Source organism: Pseudorca crassidens, chromosome 15 (assembly GCF_039906515.1).
Source record: "Pseudorca crassidens isolate mPseCra1 chromosome 15, mPseCra1.hap1, whole genome shotgun sequence".
Taxonomy (NCBI): domain Eukaryota; kingdom Metazoa; phylum Chordata; class Mammalia; order Artiodactyla; family Delphinidae; genus Pseudorca; species Pseudorca crassidens.
In genome coordinates, this window is record NC_090310.1 from 1,975,627 (window position 1) to 2,001,331 (window position 25,705).

Here is a 25,705-nt window from a genome sequence, read left to right on the forward strand (position 1 = left end):
ATGATAAAGGACTTGTATCCAAAATACACAAAGAACTCTTAAAATTCAACAAGAAAACAGACAACCCAAATAAATAATGGGCAAAAGATCTGAACCTCACCAGAGATACACAGATGGCAAATAAACAGATGAAAAAAGCTCATCATCGTATGGCATCAGTGAAATGCAAATTAAAACAAGATACCACTGGAACTAGAGTGGCTAAAATCCAAAACACTGACAACATCAAATGCTGGCGACGACGTGAAGCAAAAGAACTCTGATTTACTGCTGGTGAGAACGCCAAATGGTACAGCCACTTTGGAAGACAGTGTAGTGGTTTCTTACAAAACTATACATACTCGGGCTTCCCCGGTGGCGCAGTGGCTGGGAGTCCGCCTGCCGATGCAGGGGACGCGGGTTCGTGCCCCGGGCCGGGAGGATCCCGCATGCCGCGGAGCGGCTGGGCCCGTGAGCCATGGCCGCTGGGCCTGCGTGTTCGGAGCCTGTGCTTCGCAACGGGAGAGGCCGCAACAGTGAGAGGCCCGCGTACCGCAAAAAAAAAACAAAAAAAAAAACTATACATACTCTTACCATATGATCCAGTAATTGCACTCCAAGGTATTTATCCATAGGAGCTGAAAACTTACGTCTACACAAAAACTTGCACACAACTGTTTATAGCAGCTTCATTCATAACCGCTAATGACTGGAAGCAACTGAGATGTCCTTCAACTGGTAAACGGAAAAACAAACTGTGGTACATCTAGACAAGGGTGTATGATTCAGCGATAAAAAGAAATGAGCTACCAGACCATAAAAAGACATGGAGGAACCTTAAATGGATATTGCTAACTGACAGAAGCCAATCTGAAAAGGCTACATACTGTATGATTCCACCTATATGACATTCTGGAAAAAGGCAAAACTATGGAGACAGTAAAAGGTCAGTGGTTGCCCGGGGTGGGGGGAAGGAAGGATGGAGGGATGGATAGGTGGAACACACACGATTTTTAGGGTAGTGAAACTACTCTGTTTGATACTGTGATGGTGGATCCATTTGTCAAAACCCAAAGGGCTATTTGACACAAAGACTGAACCCTAATGAAATTATGGACTTGAGTCAATGTATCAATACCGGTTCGTCAATAATAACAAGGTACCTAACTAATGCAAGATGTGAATAATAGGGAAACTCTTAGGAGGGGTATGTGGGAACTCTATCTTCTGCTCAGTTTTTCTGTAAACCTAAAATTGTTCTAAAAAAAAATAAAGCTATTGATAAAAAAAAATGTTAAGTGAGAGAAGCCAGACACAAAAGATTACACATGATATGATTCCATTTACATGAAATACCCAGAATAGGTAAAGGCATAGACAGAAAGGAGATCAGTGGTTGCTGGGGGAGGGCTAACAGGGAGTCACAGCTTAGCAAGTCAAGGTTTCCTTCTGGGGTGATGGAAATGTTTTGGAACTAGATGGAGGTGATGGTTACACAACATAGTGAATGTACTAAATGCCACGGAATTCTTCACTTTGAAGTGGTTAATTTTATGTTATGTGAATTTTACCTTGATTACGAAAAAAGCAGAGTAAAAATAAGAAGGTCATATTAAAGCAACTCTATCTGGTTAGGTGACCTTTTTGATGTCCCATAGAAATTCAAACACTGTCGTCCTGATTTAAAACATCTGAACTGTGAGAGTAACCACAAAGTGACTCCACCTGGGGCCACTCGGGGGGCTACTGCACAACTGGCCAGAGACCAGTGGGGCTTGGACTAGGCTGTGCACAGAGCAGGAGAGAAGAGGACTCAGGATACACGCGTCATCAGGACATACCAATGGACTGGATGCTGGGAAAAGTGGTTTTAAAGACGATTCGGTTTTCAGATTGGACAACCAGGCAGTGGGGCCACGAGCTGAAATGTCAGAGGGGAGTGGGACGAGGGGTCAGGAGTTTGGTTTTGTTTGTTGAGTTCAAGATGCCCACTGGACAGAGGTGGAGACATCGAGGAGAATGTGGTACACAGGAGTCCAAAGAGCAAGGGTACAGACAGGGCTACATATATAAATTCGGAAGTTACTGGTAGGTGGACGAATATTAGAGGATTAAGGACACCAATTTTTTACTATATGTTTTAAATATTATTCCCCACTCGACTTCATGCTCTTTTTGGCCAAACAGAATTTTAAAAGTTATGGAGTCAAAAACATACACCCCCTGACCTGATCATTTCTGTCTTTGGTGTCATAACTTAAAAGGCTTTCCTTATCCTGAGATCCTAAGTGTTCATCTACTTTCTAGCCTGTCTTTTCATGATCCCCTTTTTAATATTTTTATTTTTAAACCATATGGAATTTATTATTGCATTAGAAACAGATCTAACTTTTTTCCTGAATGGTTAGCCATTTTCACAGCACAATTTACTCAATCATCCATCTTTTTCTACTGTTTTGAAAACCCTTCATGATATTCTTAAGTCCCAAACACATGTGGGTCTGTCTGGGATTCTATTCTATTTCACTGACCCTCTGTGCATGCCTGAGCCAGTACTGCCCTACTTTAATTATGGTAGCTCCATAATACTTTAATATTTCTCATGATAACTACCCCAAACAATGCATTCTCAGAATTTTATTAGTTATTATCACACATTTACTCATCACACAAACCTTAGAATGGTTCTGTCAAGTTCCAAGAAAAATAAAGAGGGATTTGACTGGTGGTGTGCTCAATTCATAAATTGGCATTTTTACAATCTCAAGAATTCCTACTCACAAAAAATAATCAATTTTTCCATGATTTTTACGTTCTTCAGCAAAGTTTTATGGCTTTCATCAAATAGATTTTATTCACTTCTTGCTTATTCCTAGGTATTTTATCCTTTTTGTTGGTGTTATGAGTGGGAGATTTTTCTATTACAGAGAGGCAAACACGTTCAGGCACAAACATTTACTTTGTATCCAGCCACTCCTGTGACTATTTTTGATTCCAATAACTTTTAGATGATACTTTGGGTTTACTACTTATACTGTTAATTTTGTTCCTTCCTTTCTAGTAGATACACCTACTGTTCTTCCTTTTATTTAACTGAGTAGAATCTCCAGCACATCACTGAATTATTAGATTAGTAGCTGGCATTCCTGACTTGCTCCAGTCTGAAATAAAAATGCCTCTGTGCAGGGATAACTTTTCCTCATTCCTGAAACACCTTCCGGCACTCTACCTACCAGGTGTTTGTCACTGTTATCTATAATTGAGCACTAAATGATTTCCTCTTTGATCATGTCATTTATATAAGATAGGTCAGATGACAGGATCAATGTCAAAACTATTTGGGGGAAAAAAAGTCACATTCAAGGAAACAGTCGCCTGAGTATTAATTATAAAAACAACATAAAAGAAAATAACTATTTAGGTATATTTATTATATCCCTAATTAACTATACAAACATTGGACGAAATTGTTTTAGAAGGTTCAATTCAAGATTTAAGTCTTTAAAGATGTGGTATATATACACAATGGAATATTCCTCAGCCATAAAAAGGAATGAAATAATGGCATTTACAGCTACATGGATGGACCTAGAGATTATCATACCAAGCGAAGTAAGTCAGAAGGAGAAAGAAAAACCTTGTGATATCACTTATACACAGAATCTAAAATATGACACAAGTGAACTTATCTATGAAACAGAAACAGACTCACAGACAGAGAGAAAAGACTTGTGGCTGCCAAGGTGAGGGGTGGGATGGGGGAGGGATGGATTTCGAGTTTGGGATTAGCAGATGCAAACTCATATACAGGATGGAAAAACAACAAGCTCCTAATGTATAGCACAGCGATCTATATTCAATATCCTATGATAGACCATAATAGAAAATATGAAAAAGAATATATATATCTGAATCACTTTGCTGTGCACCAGAAACTAACACAACATTGTAAATAAACTATCCTCCTATAAAATAAAAAAAAGATTTAAGGGGCTTCCCTGGTGGCGCAGTGGTTGAGAGTCCGCCTGCCGATGCAGGGGACGCAGGTTCGTGCCCCGGTCTGGGAAGATCCCACATGCCGCGGAGCGGCTGGGCCCGTGAGCCATGGCCGCTGAGCCTGCGCATCCGGAGCCTCTGCTCCGCAACGGAAGAGGCCACAACAGTGAGAGGCCCGCGTACCGCAAAAAAAAAAAAAAAAAAAAAAAAATTTAAGTCTTTTAATCTACTTCAAAAACACCTACATTTAAAACACTCTCCTTATACATTCTCCAATACTTTTATTTTTAAGGATGTTATTGTAAAAAAATTTGTGAAAGACTAGAAAAGGGCATTTTACTTTGTCAGAAGAGTTTTAATCTGTACTAGACAGAGGAAGGAGCACGCAGGCAACCTGGCAGCTCTTTTCCCTGAAGTTACCAAGAATTAAGAAGCAAGTTCCCACTTAAAATGCTGAAGATGCCGTGGTCTCCTCAGCAAATATTTACACATTCTGAAAATATTCAAGATTACAAAAATTCTAAAGCAAGGTTGAAACCACAATTTTTTTTTTTTTTTTTTAAGAACACCTACGATTCAAAATGAGAATGTCCTGGTAACTGCAGTAAAGTACATAAGGAAAGAAAGCATTAAATCATCACTCCTGGACTGTGCAATTATACTCCCAAGGACTCATACTATAAGATTACTATTACCAAGGCAGTCTTTAAAATAATATTTACTGTAGAAAGTGTATTTTAAAAAAACCAAATTCATAAGTGTTTCATAGAAATAAAAATATATCAGAAGCATAACAAAATAAGTGTTTAAGGTATGGTTACATATATTTTTACGACAGTATCATAACACATGAACTATTTTATAGTGAGTGTGAGTGTGTGTGTGAGGGTGTGTGTGTGTGTTTCCCTGAGTTTTGCACCGTATCCTACGTGAGATTCAGTTGCGGTTAGGCTCACCTGTAACAATCATCATCTATGCTAGCAAAGTTCCCAAATCTACCACTGATGTCATAATACAGGAAAATTAAACTTGCTGGGAACATTATCACCATGTGAGCAATACTCCCATTTCTTAAAAAGGTGAGGCTACGTAAATCCCCATGGTCCCCAGTCACCCACTCCCCAGCAGGTGGAGTCACATATGTCACAAAGGGGGGACCACCTCCGTTTTCTCATCAGTAGCGTAGACCCCACCTTGCCTTTCTCCGGTTACTGTAAAGCTGTCACAGTTAACAAACCAGAAAATTATGTGAAAGAGGGTTTGAAAACTGTGAAGCCACACACACACACACACACACACACACACACACACACGAAAGCAGTCACTTCGGTTACGTGGTGCTGAGGAGGAGACGGAAAAGGACAGAGTTCTTACGAAACTCTGCAGGTGCCGCCCCAAGTTCTCTTCTCCCATGACGTGTCGGCACAAGGTTAAACACCAGGAAAGAGAAACCAGTGAAAATATTCCTGCTGCTGAGGACCTCAGGTTAGCAGGTGGCTAAATAAATGAAGTTCTCTCTACTCAAAAAGGTCCTTCTTTAGGGGACAGACCCACATCTAAAAGGCCCGTTTGCCACAGGGGAGTACAAAGGGCTCACAGGGGTGACACAGCGATGGGCTGAAAGCGCAGAAGTCCACTTGCAGCCCCTGCCCTGGGCAGTTTAGACAGAGACGAGAGGAGAGCCAAGTGACCATGAGGTCGGCAAAACACCTTTATTTATCCCCCTCTGCGGGCACAGCAGGACTCCTTCGGACACCGAAGTTTAGGGATAAGTTTACATGCACGTGTCTCTGTAAGTCCTAAGTCTACAAACACGGGGGGATCAACAGTGAGTCAGACTGGACCCCCCCCATGTCGTAATTAATTTTCCATTCAGGTCCTTCCTGTTTCTGGCCTATTTATGAGATCTATGACGGTGTTGCCCGAGTTTTCAGTGTATCACTAGCTCTGCAGTTTCCCTTTTTCTCTCATTTTATTGTTTTATTATACCCTTGAGCTCTGGCTTTACATCATCTAGATGTTTCTTGTTCTTATACAATATAAAGCACTCTTGGGCAATCTACTTCTGTGTCAGTTTACCTTTTTTCCCAGACTTGGTTTTTCATCTGTCTTTTGCACGCTACAGGCGCCATGCCATTTCTTTCCAACTTTCTCTTGCTTAACTCTCCACCAACCTTTATTCTTTGACTTCAATTTCCCTGATACCACTCCTACCTTAGTTGACATCCCAGATCAGAATTAGAGTTTGACAATGTACGTTGCTTTCAATTTATGTCTGAGGGGATGGAGGTGAAGAAAGCTGAAAACTACGGATTCTCTTCCGAAACCCCACTCCAAGCCCTCCACCTGCCCTCCTCTCCCGTCTCCCGAGCTTCGGCTCAGCTCCGTGCTCTGGCGGCAGCGCACGGTTGGCCCTTGCAGCCGGCCCTCTGCTGGAGCAGACCTCTCCAGGCCCCGGGGCTGCTGCTCTCCAAACTGGAAGCTGTCAGTAACAAATGTTCAGGATTCTGCTGACTCACCTTCCTTCCTCGATGTTACTTTCAGGAGGAGGAGCTGAGGTTAAGAGGCACACAACACAGCCCTAGAATCCTCTCTTTTTGTCCCTGGATGCAGTGTTTTTAAGATGTCAGGCTGGACCATATAATACTGCCATTTTTGTAAGTCAAAAAGGGTCAAATATCAGAATTTTATACAGTTCATGTGTGTAAACTACATGTGTAATCATGTTCTTTTTCGTTCCTTGATTACTTCTGCTGAATTTTTCTATATTCATACGTAAGATTATTTTTTAAATGCACACATGGCTGTTTATGTATGCAGCTATACCACTAGGGAATGGCAGAAGATTCTCTGATCCGGCCTCACTCTAACATATTCCCCCAGACGGAGCTTTGAAAAAGGAGATCAAGGCAACCCTCTGCTTGAAACGCTGCAATCCGCCCCCTGTTGCCACTAGGATCACCTGGGCCTGGAGGCCCTGCCAGGTCTCACCCAGGTTCCCTCTCCCACCTCTCCACCCATCATTTCCACAGAGCTTCTTTCATTCCTTCCAGTTTCTTTCTGGCCTTCCTACCTCAGGGCATTTGCTCCTGCTTCCTCTGTGTGAATTCCTTCTTTCCAGCTCACTACAGGGCTGTGCCTTTTCTTCCTTCAGGAGTTACAGAACACCCCACTGAGAGATGCATGGGCTGTAAGGACACGGCAGGGGGCTGATGGCAGCTCTACCCACCGGAGCGAGGAATTCTCCGTCTTATTCTTTGCTATATCCCAGTACCTGGGGAATCTGCTGAACAAGTTAATTCACTCAAGGAGGGCGAACTAATTCATGTAGAAGGAGGCTCTGCATTTTGTGCTGCTCCACAGAACACTGTGTCAAATGGGTCCAAGTGTGTCAGAGTCTCCAAAACATCTCCATGTCAAGGAAGCTCCTTCAGTGAGGTGAGCTCCCCGACATGGGAGAAGTGGGAGGTTAGGAACCCAGCAACTCCTAGGCTTGCAGGCGCTAACATCTCACATAAGCCAGTAAGCACAGTGAGCTTCTTCTACTTTCTATGAGGAAATAGAAAGTGATGGTGTCCTTCGGGTACAACTACATTTATGCCTAAAATAATGATCACTTTGCTATTTCCTCTCGTGGCAGAAAAAGAGCCAAACGGATCCGTCAACAAGGGAGTTCCAGCCCCGTGGGCGCCCCAGGCAACCTCGTACTCCCGAGTCTCCAGCTTCCTCTTCCGCTCCCAAGTCTAGAGTCAACGTGGAGATCAAAACAGGAGTCAGAGATAGATAGATGGAGATCAAAATACTGGCTTTCCTACTAATAAAAGCCAGATGGGAGAGTCTGGTTTTCGATTTGCAGCCAAGTAGGTCTGCTCCCTGGCACAGCTGGACCAACACAGGCAGGGCCACGCCTACAGCTTAGGGCTGAGAACCGGCCCCTGTGGGCAGGCGGCCGGAGCCCACTCCTCCCTGCCCCCTGCAGAGGGGGCAGAGGGATGGCGAGAGAGGCAAAAATACAACTGCATCTGGAAAATGAAAATCCCTCCCGTCAGAGTAAAAAACACCCCGACGAGCCTACTGAGCGGGTCCAATGAGATAACAGAGAAGGTGCTTTAAACACAAACCCAGAAGCTCCCCACACCAAGGAAAGGTATTACTCCTTCTGGGCACATAAACACACACGTAAGGATCTGTTGACGTGGCCTCCTGAGAGGATTACTTTTAATGAGACATCTGCTTTAACCAGTCTGTTCTGCTAGTTCTGGCCTGTTTGTTTAAAAACACAGTCCCATTACTGTGTTCTCATCGGCTCATCTCGGGAGTCCCCGCCCCCTGCCCCCGCCTTGTGTTCCACGTCACTGCTCGCTTCTAACAGAGCTTTCAACGTCCATCTACCTAATCGAGTCATCAGACTCCTGGGGAAAACATTTCCTTTCCCCAGCCTAAAACTAAAATGACAGAACTTCGTTTCCTTGAAAAAAACCACAAAAAAACAAAAAATCCCAACACTTTAAGTGGCCACAAAAAGTATAAATAATTTTGGGGTCATCTCCTGTGTGCCAACAATTGTAGATGGAGAACTCAGTGTCAGTGAAAACACAGATTAAAAATCCTGCTGACAGGTGTTATAAAAATTCCAAAAACAAACCTCTGAAGCAGCTGTTCCCTTTTACCTGTAAAGGAAACCAGCAGTAAGGTGAGACTTTAATTACTTCCTTTCCTTTCTCGGTAAATGTCAAGTCTTTTGCTTGTAACACTGAGTATCTTGTCTTACAGAGATGCACAAAGATTTACCTAGAAAACGAATGCAATCTGCATCACAGGGCGTGCTGTCAGTGACGGCGGAGCTTGCTCCAAGCGTCTCTGCAGTCTAGGTCAGTGATGTGGCCCCAGGATATTTACTGTCACACTAGTGTAAGTGAATCTCATCATACAGCCTGTATTCGACTGTATGAATACAACGTGGTAGCCTCCTTCAGCTAGGCTAGGGCTCCCCGGTCCTGCCAGTGACTTAACCAGGGAAGTCCCCTTTCCTGCCCTGCCCTCCCTTGTGTTTCCCATCCCCACTGAAGCCAACCAGGCAGAGAAGCACCGTGGAAGGAGGACTCGCCATCGTGCACACAGCACAACACAAAGGGCTTGGCCCGGAATGATGGGTGCAGGTTTCCCATGGCCCTAACCTCTCCCCTGGGCTTCCCTGGATATGGCAGGGAACCTCCGTGGCTGCCCCAGAAGCACTCAAGGCCTCGGTGGAACCCACACCGCGCACATCACCAGAACACCCCACCGAGGTAACGACAGTATTAACACAGCACAGGACACAAGTTCTCTGAGTCTGAGCAATCCCTTGGTTTGGAGTTTCTGCTCAAGTTCACACAGTCACTTGACTGCCTAAGGCCTGGGTGTGCTGGCTAACACCAGCGAATGCTCATTAAGGCCGGTGTGCTGCTGAGTCTAACAGGGCCATCTGACGAGGCTGGTGCGTGGCTTGTAGACCAGACAGTAAACTGGATGCCCAGGTTCAGAGCGCAGTGTCAGCTATTGAATACTTGGCCCGTGCTTCCTTAACAAAGCAGGACCAGGAGCGGCTTCCTCCCCTCGGCACCCAGGACGAGGGCCCTGCTGCCCCCCCACTACCTCTATCCTCTTGCAAACACTCTCAAGAGCAACAACTGTTGCTGCTCTGTCCTCTGGGTGCTGCACCTCCAGAGCGCAGGTCCCAAATGGTTCCGTTCACCGTGCCAAGGCAGAAGCGACGGCGTCTCTAACCGACACACTAACGCAGGATGCAAACTATGCCTTCCATTCCATAAACCACATACCTGGACCTACCTGAACATTTATCCTAATGTGAGATAAATATCTTGACGCGCAAAAGAATCATGCAAAAAGATGACTATCACATGGTCAGCAACTATTCTTCGTACCTTGTTCACGCTAAGAGGGCAATGCATTGTAGCCAGGCAGCTGCTCTGTCCAGCCCACGTGACAGAAGATGCAGAGAGGACTCTACTGCTTCTGTTTGACTCCAAACTGTAGTAGCTATAACATGAAGTAAACCAGCCTGTCTTTAAGGGACGGCACTGCCCTTCAGGTAATGTAAGTTAAGCATTAGGTCCATTACACAACATTAGCTTCTTTGGTTTGCAGATCACCCCATCATTAGATCTGTAGGTAAGACTTCAGTTTAAATCTTCAGTTCCATTTAAAACCGGTAAGATCCACGTCCCCACTCTCAACTATGTAACAACAAAAAGTAGTTACGAGCTGCCAACAGAACACTACCTGGCATCAAGCACAGCTATATCCCAAATCCCACGTGACAGATGACTAAAGGTCAAATACTGCGCCCTGAAAAATAGATTTGGTTAAAATAATCAACATGTCAACCTGAAAGCTGGAGGGGAAAACCAACTGTCCATGTGCTCTGGATCCCCAACAATGGCCAGAGGGCAGTCTCTGGATTTTTTTAACCAATGGAAAAAGATGTTGTTGTTGTTGTTTTTTGGCATTACTAAAGGACCAACCATCTGTGTCCACATGTAAAAGTAAACTTGCTTACTTAAATGCAATTTGCCAAAAAAGCAATAAAAACCCAACTGTTCTTCCAGACCCCAGAAGCACATTTGTGCTTCCCTCTCACGCAAACCCACTGTAGCATCAAGCCCAGAGTGCTGCTTCGGAACCCAAGAAACAAAGATTCTGCAGGTCAGGAGTTTCAAAGTGCTTAAAAATTCCAGACAGCAGTGGAGGCTTCTTCTAAGTCTTCTTCACCTTAGCAAAAAGGTAAATATAATACAGCAAACAATTCTAAAAAAATAATAATAAAAGATTTTTTAAAACCTAACATAACCTTGGTATTCTACAACAAAAGTTCTTCAACTGCAGTCCACAGGGCACATGTAGGCCCACTCTTGGGATTCAGCATGTCCAGGGAGCTCCTTGAAACTGTATGCACACACACAGATTTCATAGGAAGAAGGTCCAGTTTTCAGCCACAGAGCATCGTGACCACAGGTGCCTAGCAAGCCGTCTCATTACAAGTCCTTGGCACTAGAAAGTTCTGTCTCACTCCTACATTCATTCTTTAATACCTCTACTTACTAGAACTCTGTCTTAACTGATAGACAAACGTAGGGCACTGAGATGGTCTCAGCTGTGAGTTCTTCTCCACCTGCTGGACTCCTGCAGGGCCCTCGCAAGCCAGCTCACATCATGACTCCTTGGCAGGCTTTCCTGGGTACCTCAGCCAGTTAACCTTCCCTGCTCACACTGGGCTGCCTCCCTGCCTCTGCACTGGCGTTGAGTCTGGTTACACTCAGACTGAACACTAGTTACAAGAGCAACTGTCTCCCCAGCTAGTCAGAGTGCCTGCAGGGTAGGGACTGGGCAGGACTTGTCATTAAATATCTGTCTCTGGGCTTCCCTGGTGGCACAGTGGTTGAGAGCCCGCCTGCCGATGCAGGGGACGCGGGTTCGTGCCCCGGTCCAGGAGGATCCCGTGAGCCATGGCCGCTGGGCCTGTGCTCCGCAGCGGGAGAAGCCACGGCAGTGAGAGGCCCGCGTACCGCCATAAATAAATAAATAATATCCCTCTCCCCACCAGCACAGAGCACAAATCCTTGGATATACGGTCCAAAAATTTTGTTGAATTGAATTCGTTTCAGTGCCAACAAAAGACCACTAATTCTAATAATTTAATTACTCACAAGGTTTTAAAATCATCAATATGTATATATACAAGGAAAGTCTGCCTTTGTGTGGTTAAATGATGCACCCATGCGATTCTGCATTTGATTTCCAGTCCAGGTAACAAAGGACAGCTCACACAGCTAACATTTTACTCACCTCTAACTGGATGTAAAAATCGGTTAATTAAAAATCGTTCTTGAAATTACAGATGAGGGAGTGGAAAGCACGGTGAGATAAAGCCAAGCTGGTTTAAAGCCTTCCACACATGCACTGAGGCACTCGCTAGCACCAGAGGCGTTATTAAATAATTTCTGAAGCACCAAATACATGAACATTTGGGAGAGCCCACTTGGGAAGTGACAGACTAGCATCTTTAAGGTTATAAAAATATGGAAGCAACCTAAGTGTCCATCGACAGATGAATGGATAAAGAAGATGTGGCACATATATACACAATGGAATATAACTCAGCCATAAAAAGAAACGAAATTGAGTTATTTGTAGTGAGGTGGATGGACCTAGAGACTGTCATACAGAGTGAATGTTAAGTCAGAAAGAGAAAAACAAATACCGTATGCTAACACATATATATAGAATCTTAAAAAAAAAAAAAGGTTCTAAAGAACGTAGGGGCAGGACAGGAATAAAGATGCAGACGTAGAGAATGGACTTGAGGACACGGGGAGGGGGAAGGGTAAGCTGGGACGAAGTGGGAGAGTGGCATGGACATATATACACTACCACATGTAAAACAGATAGCTAGTGGGAAGCAGCCGCATAGCACAGAAAGATCAGCTCCGTGCTTTGTGACCACCTAGAGGGGTGGGATAGGGAGGGTGGGAGGGAGACGCAAGAGGGAGGGGATATGGGGATACATGTATACACATAGCTGATTCACTTTATTATACAGCAGCAACTAACACAACACTGTAAAGCAATTATACTCCAATAAAGATGGTAAGAAAAAAATGATTATAAAAATAAAAAGAGGGCTTCCCTGGTGGCGCAGTGGTTGAGAGTCTGCCTGCCGATGCAGGGGACACGGGTTCGTGCCCTGGTCCGGGAAGATCCCACATGCCGTGGAGCGGCTGGGCCCGTGAGCCATGGCTGCTGAGCCTGCGCATCCGGAGCCTGTGCTCCGCAATGGGAGAGGCCACAGCAGTGAGAGGCCCGCGTACCGCAAAAAAAAAATAATAATAATAATAATAAAATAAAATAAAAAGAAAGATTAGGTAGTCTTATGGATAATAGTTACAGGAAGTCAAAGCAACTAGTAGATTCAAATAATCCATCAAGGGGGTAGAGTGAGGCAATGAAGTTAAAGAAACAATGTGCTCAAACTCAGGCACAACTGTGATCACGAAGGAAGAGCCCTGAACCTGGAATCAAGGACCAGGAAGATGAAGACGTCTGGTCCGGTTCTGCCAAGACAGAGTAGCTCCATTCCTCCCAGGCCCTCCCCACTACAAGTGAAAAGGCTCTAGAAACAACACAACAAAACACGCATAGGAAAGGCGGTGGGAAGAAGGTGGCAGGCTGCCTGGGACCCAGGACTTGAGGAAAGACGTGGCAGCGAGTCCCCCAGGTGTCCTGACTGTCCCTACCAGCCCAGGATAAGGTGCTGCCAGTGCCTCCAAGCTGGAAAAGCCAAAAGGCAGATGGAAAGAGCTCCAAGAGCAGCTTGTCTCCCCAGCCAAAGGGCCAGGAAAAGGGTGGTCTTACAACAGAAAACGTTTTTGACAACACCCACCCTATTCCAGCCAAAAACCAACAGAAAAACTGCAGAATCGTCCTCTGAGGTTTCAGTGGGGTTGAAAGGGAAGCTGACCTTCCACATCCCCTTCCTGTGCCTCAGAACCAGGCATGTTCCAAGTGGCCCACCACGTCGTGCTGGCAGTGGGGCCACACAGGGACCTCAGCGCCCATCCCTGCCTAGACACACAGGAAGTGTTCCCAACCCCCAACCAGGGCAGTGTTGGGGGAGGGGGAGCTGAGCCTCCACCCCACCCAGTCCCAGAGGGTAGAAGGTGGGGGGGGACTGGGCCAAGTGTCACTTCCGCCCCCTCGCCTTCCCTGGTGTCAGCCAGGCCTAGAGAGAGCCAGAGCTAGAACCCCACAAACCCCTCTGTTTCCACAAGAAACAGAGTCTCAGGGACCCAGAGGTCAGGAACAAGAGCTAGATGCCTATCAACAGAGTCCCAGAAGGAAGGGAGAAAAAGAGCAGGACCGAAAAAGTATGTGAAGAAATAATGGCAGAAAATGTCCCAATTTTGGCAAAAGACATAAATATACAGATTTAGGAAGCTGAGCAAACCCCAAATATAATAAGCTGAAAGAAACCTATGTCCAGACAAATCATAATTAAACTTCAGGAAACCAACGACAAAGGAAAAATCTTAAAATCAGCCAGAGAGACATGACAAGCTTACAGAGGAACAGCAATTCGAATGATTTGATTTCTCGTCTGAAACCAGAGGTCAGAAGGAGGTGGCACATTTTTCAAGGACTAAAAGAAAATAAGTGTCAGCTGTGAGTCCAATCGCTAGCTAAGACATCCTTCAAGATTAAAGGTGAAATAAAGACATTCTTGGACAAGGAAAGCTGAGAGAATTTGTTGCAGGCAAATCCATGCTTAAAGACTGGCTAAGGGAAATTCTCCAAAGAGAAAGGAGAGAGTAACAGGAGAAGGCTAGAACTTCAGCAAGGAACGGACACAGTCAGAATAGGTAAAAACAGGCATAAATATAACAAATTCTCCTATTTCTCGTGCATTTCTTAAATCCTATTTGATGACTCAAGTAAAACTATCTGATGTGGTGCTCAAAGTATAAGAAATACTTAAGACACTGATATTTTAAAGGTGGGGAGGGTAAGGATTTCCCTGGTGGCGCAGTGGTTAAGAATCCACCTGCCAATGCAGGGGATGTGGGTTCCAGCCCTGGTCCGGGAAGATCCCACATGCTGTGGAGCAACTAAGCCTGTGAGCCACAACTACTGAAGCCCTCGTGCCTAGAGTCTGTGCTCCGCAACAAGAGAAGCCACCACAATGAGAAGCCCGTGCACAACACAGAGTAGGCCCCACTTGCCACAACTAGAGAAAGCCCGCGCGCAGCAACGAAAACCCAATGCAGCCAAAAATAAATAAATAAATATTTTTTAAAAGGTGGGGAGGGTAAAGGGATCTAAATGGAAATAAAGTTCCCACACTTCACTTAAAGCTGTAAAACACAGCTTCCAGTAGACTGGGATAAATTGCGTATGTATATGGTAAGCTTAGAGCAACTACCAAGAAAATGATACAAAGCTTTGATTGATATGCTACTCAAAATATCAATCAATAAAGATGTTTAAATAACCTGCAGGAAGCATAGAAACAGAAGAAACAAAAACAAAAACATAAAATAATAAAATAGGAGACTTGTGCCCTAACATGTTAATAATTACCTTAAACGTAAATCATCTGAATATACAAATTAACAGATCGGCAGAGTAGCTAAGAAAATATAACAATATGCTGTCTATAAGAAACTCATTTCAAAACAACAATGTGGGTAGGTCAAAAGGATGTAAACATATACCATGAAAGCATTCATTAAAAAAAAAAGAGTGGCTATGTTAAAATAGCTGATAAAGTAGACTTCAGAGCAAAGACAATTACTAGAGACCAAAAGGGACATTACATAATGACAAAAAGACCAACCCATCAGGAGGACATAATAACCCTAAATGTTTACGTACCACACAACAAAGTCTCAAAATACATGAAGCAAAACCCAACAGAACTAAAGGAGAAATGGACAATTATAGTTGGAGACTTCAACACCTCACTCAGCAACTGATAGAACTACTAAAAAGAAAATCAGCAAGGATACAGAACTCAACACCACCATCAAGCAACCGATCAAATCAACATATGCAGAAAACGCCACCAAACAACAGAATACACATTTTTTTTCAAGTACCCATGGAACAGTCACCAACGTAAGCCCACTGAGCATATACCAAGATAGACCATATTCTGAGTCATAAAACAAACCTCAAAAAATTTAAAAGAACTGAAGTCATACAAAGTATGTTCTCTGACCATAATGGAGTCATAGAAATCAGGAACAGAAAGATAACAGGAAAATCTCTCTACTCTTGGAAACTGTAACACACTTCTAAACAATCTATGGGCCAAAGAAGCTATCTCAAAAGCAAGAAAAATACATACGAAACTGAATAAAAATTAAAATGCCACATATCAAAATATGTGACTACAGCTAAAGCAGTGCTGAGGGGGAAATTTATAGCACTTAAAATGTTTACATTAGAAAAGAGGAGAGGTCTCAAGTAAATAATCTAAGTCTCTACCTCAGGAAATTAAAAAAAAAAAAGAGCAAAATAAAATCAGAGCAAGTAGGAGGAAAAAAATAATAAAAAGCAGAAATAAATGAAACTGAAAACAGAAAAATCAATGACATAAAAAGCCAGTTTTCAGGGGAAAAAAAAATCAGTAAAAGTGATAAGCCTCTAAAATACTGAGAAAAATAAAAAGAGAAGACACAAATCACCAACATCAGGAAAGAAACATAAGATATGACTATTCTCACCTCTCTTAATACTGGAAGTTCTAGCCACTGCAGTAAGGCAAGAAAAAGAAATAAAGGCATACCTAACTTTAGGGAAAGAAGAAATAAGTGTCCCTATTTGCAGATAACATGATGATCTACATAGAAAATCCCGAAGAATCTATAGGAAAGCTCTTAGAACCATTAAATGTATTTGGCAAGGTCACAGGACACATGATTGACACAAAAATCAATCCTATTGCTATACAGTAACAATGAGTATGTGGAAACTTAAAGTAAAAGCACAGTATCACTTACAACTGCTCTAAAGAAAATGTAATACTTAAGTATAAATGTAACAAAACATGTACAGGATCTGTATGTTGATAAGTGCAAAATGCTGATGAAAGAAATCAAAGACAACCTAAATAAATGAGGACATACTATGTTCATGAATTGGAAGACTCAACATAGGAGAGATGTCAATTCTCCCCAAACTGATCTATGGTTTAATGCAAATGCTATCAAAATCACAGCAAGTTTTTTTTTTAATACAGACATAAGAAAGCTTATTCTAAAATTTACAGTGGAAAGGCACAGACCCTAGAATAGCTAAAACAATCTTGAAAAGTGAAGTGGGAGAAATCACTTTGATATTAAGCCTACTATATAGCGATAGCAATCAACATCGTGTGATATTGGCAGAAGAGGAGATAGATCAGTGGAATAGAACGGAAAACCCAGAAATAGATCCACACAAATATGCCCACTTGATTTTTGACAAAGATGCAAAAGCAATTCAAAGGAGGAGGGATAGTCTTTTCAACAGATAATCCTGGAACAACTGGACATCCATAGAGAAAAAACAAAAAAATCTCCACCTAAACCTCACACCTTATACAAATATTAACCCAAAATGGATCAGGGGCTTAAAAGTAAAATGTACACCTATAAAATCTTTTAAAAAATAGGAGAAAATCTTTGGGATCTAGGGTTAGGTAAAGAGTTCTTAGACTTGACACGAAAAGCATGATCCATAAACGGAAAAACTGATAAATTGGACCTCATCAAAATTAAAAACTTTTGCTCTGCAAAAGACCCTGTTAAAAAGGATGAAAAGACAAGCTATGGGTTGGGAGAAAATATTTGCAAAACACGTATTTCACAAAGGAGTGGTACCCAGAATATATAAAGAACATTCAAAACTCAACAATAAAGAAACAAGGAACCTAATTACAAAACGGCTAAAAAGTATGAAGAGACATTTCATCAAAGAGAATATACAGACAGCAAATGAGCACAGGAAAGTATCATTAGCCACAGGGAAATGCAAATTAAAATGGCAGTAACATAGCACTTACGCACCTATCAGAGATGGCTGAAATAAAAAATAGTGACAACACCAAATGCTAGCAAGGATGCAGAGAAACTGGATCACTCACTCATACACGGCTGGTGGGAATATAAAATAGTACAGCCACTTCAGAAGCAGGTTGGCAGGTTCTTATAAAACTAAACATGCACCTGCCACACAGCTGAGCAACTGCACTCTTGGGCATTTATCCCAGATACGTGAAAATTTATGTACTTACAAAAAACATGTACACAAGTGTTCATAGAAGATTTATTCATAATAGGCAGAAACTGGAAACAACCCAGATGTCCTTCAACAGGCGAATGGTTAAATGGTGTACGGTGGTAAATTCTTACCATGGACACTACTCAGCAATTAAAAGGCAGGAACTACTGATTGTGAACACACACAGTAACTGGGGTGTATCTCTAGGGAATCATGCTGAGTGATAAAAGCCAATTCCAAAAGGTCACATCTTGCAAGACTCCATTTATATCATATTCACGAAATGACGAAATTATAGAATTGGAAAATAGATCAGTCACTGCCAGGTCGGGGGAGGGCGAAGGGTGGCAGTGGCTATAAAAGGCAACGTGAGGAATACTTGTTGTGATGGGAACGTTCTGTGTCTTCACTTTCTCAACGTCGGTATCTTGGTTGTGATACTGTACTAGTTTTACAAGATCTCACCGTTGTGGGGAACTGGTTAACGGGTACATAGGAGCTCTCTATTATTTATTAAAACTGCATGGGACTCTACAGTTCTCTCAGCATTAAAAGTTTAATTTAAAAAAAAAGATCAGGTTTGGTTCCCAGCTGTGTCACCTATGAATCAGGTAACTGACCTTACGCTGCGACAATACCATTTGAAGCATTACGAAAATTAAAGGCCATATATGAAAAGGCCTGGCACATAGCTAGTGCTTTAAAAATAGCCCGTTAACACGAACTCTATTTGTAGACACAAATATTATTCTGAAGAGTTATTATTCAAATATCTGCTACTAGAGCCACTACAAAGCAATTTATTTAAAAAGTCTCTTCCCAAGGTGATCTGTCCAAATAAAAATGAGGGGAGAGGTAATTATTGGTTTTACAGTGAAAGATGAATTGCTAACTACTCATTGAAATGGTCAAAACAGACAAAGTGAGCTTAATATGGAATTACAATTATTAAAAAAGAAAAAAAGTTGACAAGGAAAATAGGATACTGATTAACAACAAATCTTGTTTCTTGCTGGTAAGGAAGTTAGTAAAAGTTAGTGTCTGTATGTATTGGGAAAAGCTAAGACTGAGTTTTCTAAAAATGCACTTAATACACTGATTTAGATTTAAGATTCTGTTTCTACGTATTTTCTCTGCCTCCCGAGTTGAAAGAAACTGCGAGTCCATCAGCCAAATCTTATAACCTGCTTGGTTAAGAGGTCCAGAAAAGCCGCAAAAATAAAATCGAGCTCTGTGACAGAGAAAGACAATCAAATGAACTTTACCCCAGAAGATGAGGGGAATTTTAAACACACAGTTAATCCCTTGGATCATACTGGGCACCTAGCCTTTAAAGTTTATGAAGTATTGGGCCAGAGCTCTGACTCACAGAGAGGCTTTTGAAAGAGGTGAAAAGGAAACGGGTGTTTTATCATTCAAATTATTCTCTTCCCGGCAGGATCCTAAAAGAGCTATTTCTATCAAAACGAAATGTTTTACTAACAAATACAGCAAGTGAGAATACTGGTGCGAGATTCCTGATGCAGGCCTGGAAGTCTGGAGCCCAGGGTTCCAGGTCCCAGCGGGGAGCCACTTCATCACCAAGGCCCAGAGCTTCCTCATGGGTGAAGTGAAAGACATGTGCCCATGGGCTGGTTATACAGCCCTTGGCTAAATTTAGAGTTCCTCAGGCACCGCAAGATCTCATCTCCAGAGAGGATTCTGTTTGACAAGCTTCCCTCTACCTCTGTTTTGAGACAACTTTCCTCATACCTGTAATTTGGTTTCCCCAAAATGGGCCATGGAAAGGGCAGGTGAAGGGGAAAGGAAACGGTAGAGGTAAGAAACTATAAGAAAAAAAAAAAAAAGGAAATGACCCTATTCTAGGTACAGGAGAGGCTCTCTTTTCCCCTCATCAGGTTTCTCCAGAATTCCCTTCTTTGGGGCCCGCTTCTACAGGTTCACACAGTACACAGAAACTAGAACCCAAACTTGGTCAGCTCTACGCTTTTTTTTTCCCACAAACAAGTAGCAAATGATAAAAATGGAGCAAGGGACAGAAGGAGCACCTGGGGATTAAACACACCTGAGAGATATGTTAAAAATTGCAATGCAAAGATTTATATCCTAACGCAAACAAAAGTTATGTGACAATGGAGGAAATCTGAACAGGGCTGGGTACTTTACCATGTTAAGGAGTTATTAAATTTTCAGGGTTCATAAGGCATCATTTTAAAAAACATAACCACCGTACGCTTATCTGTGAGCTCTGTAAACACTTTCCAGTGAATCTATACAGTGTCTGGGGTTTGCTTCAAAATCACAGGGTCAGAGGTACAGGTGAAACAAGACGGACGCTGAATCCATCACTGCTGAAGTTGTGGAGAGGGGCCTGGGTACTTACTGTTCCTTCTATTTTCTCTACTCTGTATATGTTGGAAATTTTCCTAATAACCAGTTTAAAAGGAGAGACGTGCGGCCGGTTTCCTCCCCAGTCTACACCGCCCTTCTGAACCTACTGGGAGGGCAGGGCAAGGACGGCACCCTGAATCCAGGAGGGGCCCTCCCCACCGCTAAAACCCCCGCGCCTCCGAAGCCCCAGAAGGTGTCCGGCTTTCCCGCTTCCTCAGCCCCCAAATCCCCGAGAAGAGCAGAGGCGAAGGCCACCAGGCCGACGGGGAGACAGGGTGCGCATCCTTGGCCGGCTCCCCCAAAGCTGGGGGCACGGGGCCGCTGCGGCCAGACCAGGGGCAGACAAAGGCGTGGGCCGCGGTGCCGGCCGGGGCGCAGGAGTCCGCGGGGCCGCACCTGCGCGCACCTGGGCGCAGGTGTGCGGGCGGGGACGCGGGGAGAGCGTACCTTAAGGATGTTGTCGAAGATGGTGTCGCGGAACTCGAGCAGCGCCTTCTGGTCGAACTCGCGGCCGTGGATGATGCGCATCTGCTTGAGGAAGGTGGACTTGCCGCTCTCGCCCGCGCCCAGCAGCAGGATCTTGACGAGGCGCCGCACGGCGCGCCGCTCGCGGGCCAGCCCCGCGTCGATGTCCCGGCTGCGCCGCCGCGCCTCGCGCTCCGCGTCGCGGGCCCCGCCGCCGCCCGCCCTGCGCTCGCGGGCCCCGCCGGCCTCGGCCGGCAGCAGGCAGCGGCTGAGGGTCCGCACCACGCCGGACATGGCCGCTCAGGCCATGGACCCCGCGGCGGGCGAGGCGGCAGCCGGCCGCTCCCTCAGGCCGCGTCCGCCGCCGCCGCCGCCGCCCCGAGGCCCGCTCTTGCCCGCCGCTCGGCCCGGCGGAGGGGCGGGGCGACGCAGCCCGAGGCCCAGGGATTGGGTCGGCTGCCGTCCGTCCGGACGGTCGCGCCCTCCTATTGGGCCATGCTACGCCGAAAGGCGGGCATCTCTCCGGCCCTGGGGGCGGAGTCGGCGCCGAAAAAGGAGGGACCTTTGGGGTGGGGGCGCTTCTCATTGGGCGCCCGGGCCGAGGTTCTTTCTTTCAGAATGAAAGGGAGGCGGAGTCTTCGAGGAGGCGGAGCGGCAGTACGTTATAACCAATTATAACTGTTCTGGGGTCACGTCAATCGCGAAGAACGGACTTAGGATTGGGGGTGTCGCGAAACGGGGCGGGACCAGAAGTGCCAGGTGTACAGAAAGTCTCTCTGGGTTCCCAGACTGGGGTAACCTGTGAGACCCAGAGGCTCCCGGAGTGGACTCGGCGTTGCCCGAAAGCTGGGAAATGTCGATAAGAGGTCCAGCTGCTCGTCTTAGGTTTAGAGAGAAAGCTGTTCTTTCCAGAAACACTGGAGGGGGATGGGCCAAACATTGCAAACAGATGCATCCTTTAAGGGTGGCGTGGGCCTCTGCGCGGCGTTTCTCACAGCTGGCTTATCATCAAAATCACCAGGAGCCCCTCCCCCCCAACCCACCCCGCCAAAGGCTCCTGTAGCACGGATCTGAGATGGAATCTCCTCTCGACCCGTTACTAGTTACATAACCTTCTAGGCAGCTACCCCCACCTCCCCCCCATTTTTAGCTTAAATTTCTTCCTCTATAAAATAGGGGCCATAATAGCAACTACCTCAGATGGTTGTGAAGATGTAAACTGAGAACATGAACTTGTAAAACACTTAGCACCATGCCTAGACCCAAGCAAGTTCTTAATAAGTGTTAGCTGATCTTATTACTAATTCTTACCTATCCCAGATCTATTGGGAGTCAGAACTTCCAGGAAGGAGCTCAGGTATCTCTTAATCTCCAGGAGACTGGTGGGCTTTGGGAGCCATGATCTGTTAAAAGATAAACTAAGACATATTTTAAAAGTTTAAGAGTTTATTTGAGCAAAAATCAATTCGAATAGGGTGGTGTCAACCCAGTTGGGAGCACTTTGCAGCAGGGAGCCAGGGGAAACTTATAGAGAGAGAAAGTGCAAAGCAAAGGTAGGAAATTATTTGATTGGCTACAGCTTAAAGGCTCGTTAGCTGTTTGTGATTGGTTGTCTTTAGCTTATGGTATCCAATTTGGGGATTTGACAAGGTCTCTGAACACATCTTTCACATTTGTTAAGAGGCTAAGGTGCTTGAAATCAACAAGCTTATCTGCGTTGTCTTTTGGTTTCATAACCTTGAAGCATTCACAGGCTTAAATTTTGGTCTGCTCCTGCAGGCGGCCAGGACATTAGGGACACCTCCTTGTTTAATTAAACAGGTCCTAAAGATCATCCTGTCCAAACCCTCCCTCTCACCAGGTGGATAAAATAAAGACCAGTCTACAAATGACTGACATGTCGTCCCACACAAAGGCCAACAAGAACCCGCTCTGCCTCTAACTAGAGAGGGGTATGCGCAGTGGAAAAAAGAATTCATGAAGGTGATGCCATTCAGTTCTACAAATAAGTTTTGCATAATCATGAAAACACCAGGCACTGGGGACTTCTGGAGAAGAATCTGAAGATGAAGAAGATGCAGCCTTTGCATCAAGAGATGTTCACATTTTGGTAAGGGAGCCAGGCTGCTCTAGTTACCAGGCAAAGCGCCGACTAAAGGAGTGCCTAGTTTCTGCCATAGAACCGCGGTATTCAAGGATTTGACTCAGAAATATAAACTCCCTCGGGACCTTGAATGCCCATGGTGTGTGGCATTTGTCGATTACTGAGGTGTGAATTTGTACCACTTATGAATCAACACATTATCTAGTACTTTCTCATCTTTCAAAATGATGAAAAATAAAGTCTTGTTTCTTTGCGAAAATGGCCTTCCGCAGAAAGCCAAACACTAGTGTATGACAGAAGTACAGAGGAAGTGGAGAGGCCTAAGAAAGCAATGTTTCTTACACACACACAAAAAGGAATTTTGAACAAATAAAGAGAGGAATGTGGAATTCAGCAGTGGACTAGAGTTAGTCTGTCATTCAGTTAAAAGAAATTAAGAAAAGGTGATTCAGAAAACACTTGGAGCAGCTGCTCCAGGTATTTACATAACTTTGTATCTTTAAAAACAGCTATGCCTTGTTTCTGCAATCATTATATAGTATCCAATTTGGAGATCTGACTAGATCTCTGGACATCTCTTTCACATTTGTTAAAGGGCTACAGTGCTTGAAATCAAGAAGCTTAAATGTGTACTCAGAAAGAATCTCAATTATTTGTATTTGTATTTGTACGTGTATGGCACGTTATAGTTTTTAAAGTGCGGTGGGAAGGGTGGCCTGAAAGTTCCTCCCGGCTTGTATTCAACTCCACCTCCTGAGCTAAGGGGCAGCCAGAAGGGAGTGTCCGACGGCAGGGCCTGGAGCGTATATGTGGAACAGAGAGCTCTTCCAGAATCTCTAGAAAAGGGAACAGCCACCAACTCTTTCGCCCTCCAGCTAGGTGGGAGTGAGGGGATCAGATCTCAGAAGCCTAGGATAAGGCCCAAGATTCTGGGGTTCCTAAAAGGAAGAGGGTCCCCTTGGGTCCCATTGTAGTCTCCTGTGAGCTTGTAGGGCTACTCTGGCCTGGGGAGGATGTGGGAGAGCCGCATGGGTGAGGGGCCTGGGAGCTTGTCAACACACTGCAGCTACTGACAACTGGGAGCTTCCTCTCAGTGCTAGTCAGGGTAGCAACAGCTGGCTTGTTACCTCGGCCTTCATCAGCGCAGAAGAGAGCCTAAAAGCTTTCACTGAAGGCCAAAGAGCTCTGAGCAAGAAAAAGAAAATTTAAATAGGCCTAAGGGGACCCAGGTGCCAGAGAGAAGAAGACAAAACAGAACATCTCAACTAGTGGTAAATAAGTGAAAACACCATCGCTAACACCATCATCACCATCACCACCACCACCATCATCTCCACTGTCATCACCATCATCACCACGTCATCACTATCACTATCACCATCATCACCCCACCTTAGGAGAATTGTTCATGGCATAAAAAGACATTATACAACAACAACGTATGATTTTTTTTCCCATAGAAGATAGAACGGTAACCATTGAGAGGGGTTGAAAACAAAATGAGAGAACTGGAAGATAAAGTGAAGGAAATATCTCAAAACGCAGAGGAAAAGTATAAAGAGGGCTTCCCTGGTGGCGCAGTGGTTGAGAGTCCGCCTGCCGATGCAGGGGACACGGGTTCATGCCCCGGTCTGGGAAGATCCCACATGCCGCAGAGCGGCTGGGCCCGTGAGCCGTGGCCGCTGAGCCTGCGTGTCCAGAGCCTGTGCTCCGCCATGGGAGAGCCCACAACAGTGAGAGGCCCGCGTACCACAAAAAAAAAAAAAAAAAGTATAAAGAGATGGAAATCTTGAGAGGAAGGATCAGAGAGTTACATGTGATTGGTAAGAGTTCCAGCAGCGGGGGAAGAGATGGAGGAGAGAAATAATAAATAGACTTCCTTTTCTGGCAGTGTGGTAGACCAAAACACTACAACCCTCCTCCAGCAACAATGAAAAATTCTATATAAAATATTACAACTTTTTGAAAGAGTCACCAAGCTGAGTAAGGAAGTCTCAGAGGGCAAACTCAAAGCAGAAGCAGAAATTCAGAGTTAGACTGGCTAGTGGTGGTCTCCAGCCGCCCTGAGGACATCTGCTGAACCCTTGTGACCCTGCCCTATTTTCCTGGCTACAGGTAAGGGACAGGAGATAAAACCTAGAGATCATTGAAGGTAGTGAGTCTGATAGGAGATGACTGCATAAACCCAGGACCACAAAGGACTATACATTCAGTGAAAGGGTAAACTAGTAAACTCAGTCGTATGGATACCAATCACTTATCAAGAGACTGAATGCCAAGGAGAGTAAGTTTACATTTAAAAACAAAATCACTGGGACTTCCCTGGTGGCACAGTGGATGGAACTCTGAGCTACCAATGCAGGCGCCCGGGTTCATTCCCTGGTCAGGGTGCTGGATCCCACAAGCATGCCACAACTAGGATATCGCATGCCACAATTGGGGAGCCTGTGAGCTGCAACTAAGGAGCCCATGTGCTGCAACTAAGGAGACTGCCTGCTGCAACTAAGACCCGGCCCAACCAAATAAATAAAAATAAAAATAAAAATAAACACACAAGAAAATAAAGCATCATGGGTAAAAGTCCGCCCAAACTACATTCAGCAGAATTGCACTCACAAGGATTTGAGATGCTGGAACTATCAAACACAGGTCATAGAATAAATATATTTAATATCTCTAAAGAAGAAAAAGAGGGTATTGAAAGTATAAATATAAGAGAATATTAAAAATGTCTGGGCAGATGTGAAAAAGAACCACATAATACATCTAAAAATATAATAACTGAAATAGGTACTTAGTAGGTAAGTTGCAGATTAAGACACAGATGAAGAGAATAAACTGGAATACAGCTCTGAAAAAATAACCTTGAATCCAACACAGAGAAAGATATGGAGGATAAGAAAGAAACAGGAAAGACAGAGGGAGCATATCGAACATATATCTAACCAGAGT

At 44.3% G+C, this 25,705-nt stretch overlaps 1 protein-coding gene across 2 annotated transcripts in view; it reads right to left on the reverse strand.

The window, feature by feature from the left end:
• The window catches only part of GNA12 (G protein subunit alpha 12), a 112,165-nt gene extending 91,145 nt beyond the window's left edge, over positions 1 to 21,020 (reverse strand). For both annotated transcript variants that reach the window (XR_010934718.1, XM_067705379.1), the window contains exon 1: positions 20,632 to 21,020. Coding sequence is in view for 1 of the 2 variants with exons in the window: in XM_067705379.1 (XP_067561480.1) it covers positions 20,632 to 20,943 (312 nt within the window). In the remaining variant the exon portion in view is untranslated. The remainder of the gene's footprint in view (positions 1 to 20,631) is intronic.
• Positions 21,021 to 25,705: the final 4,685 nt, after the last annotated feature.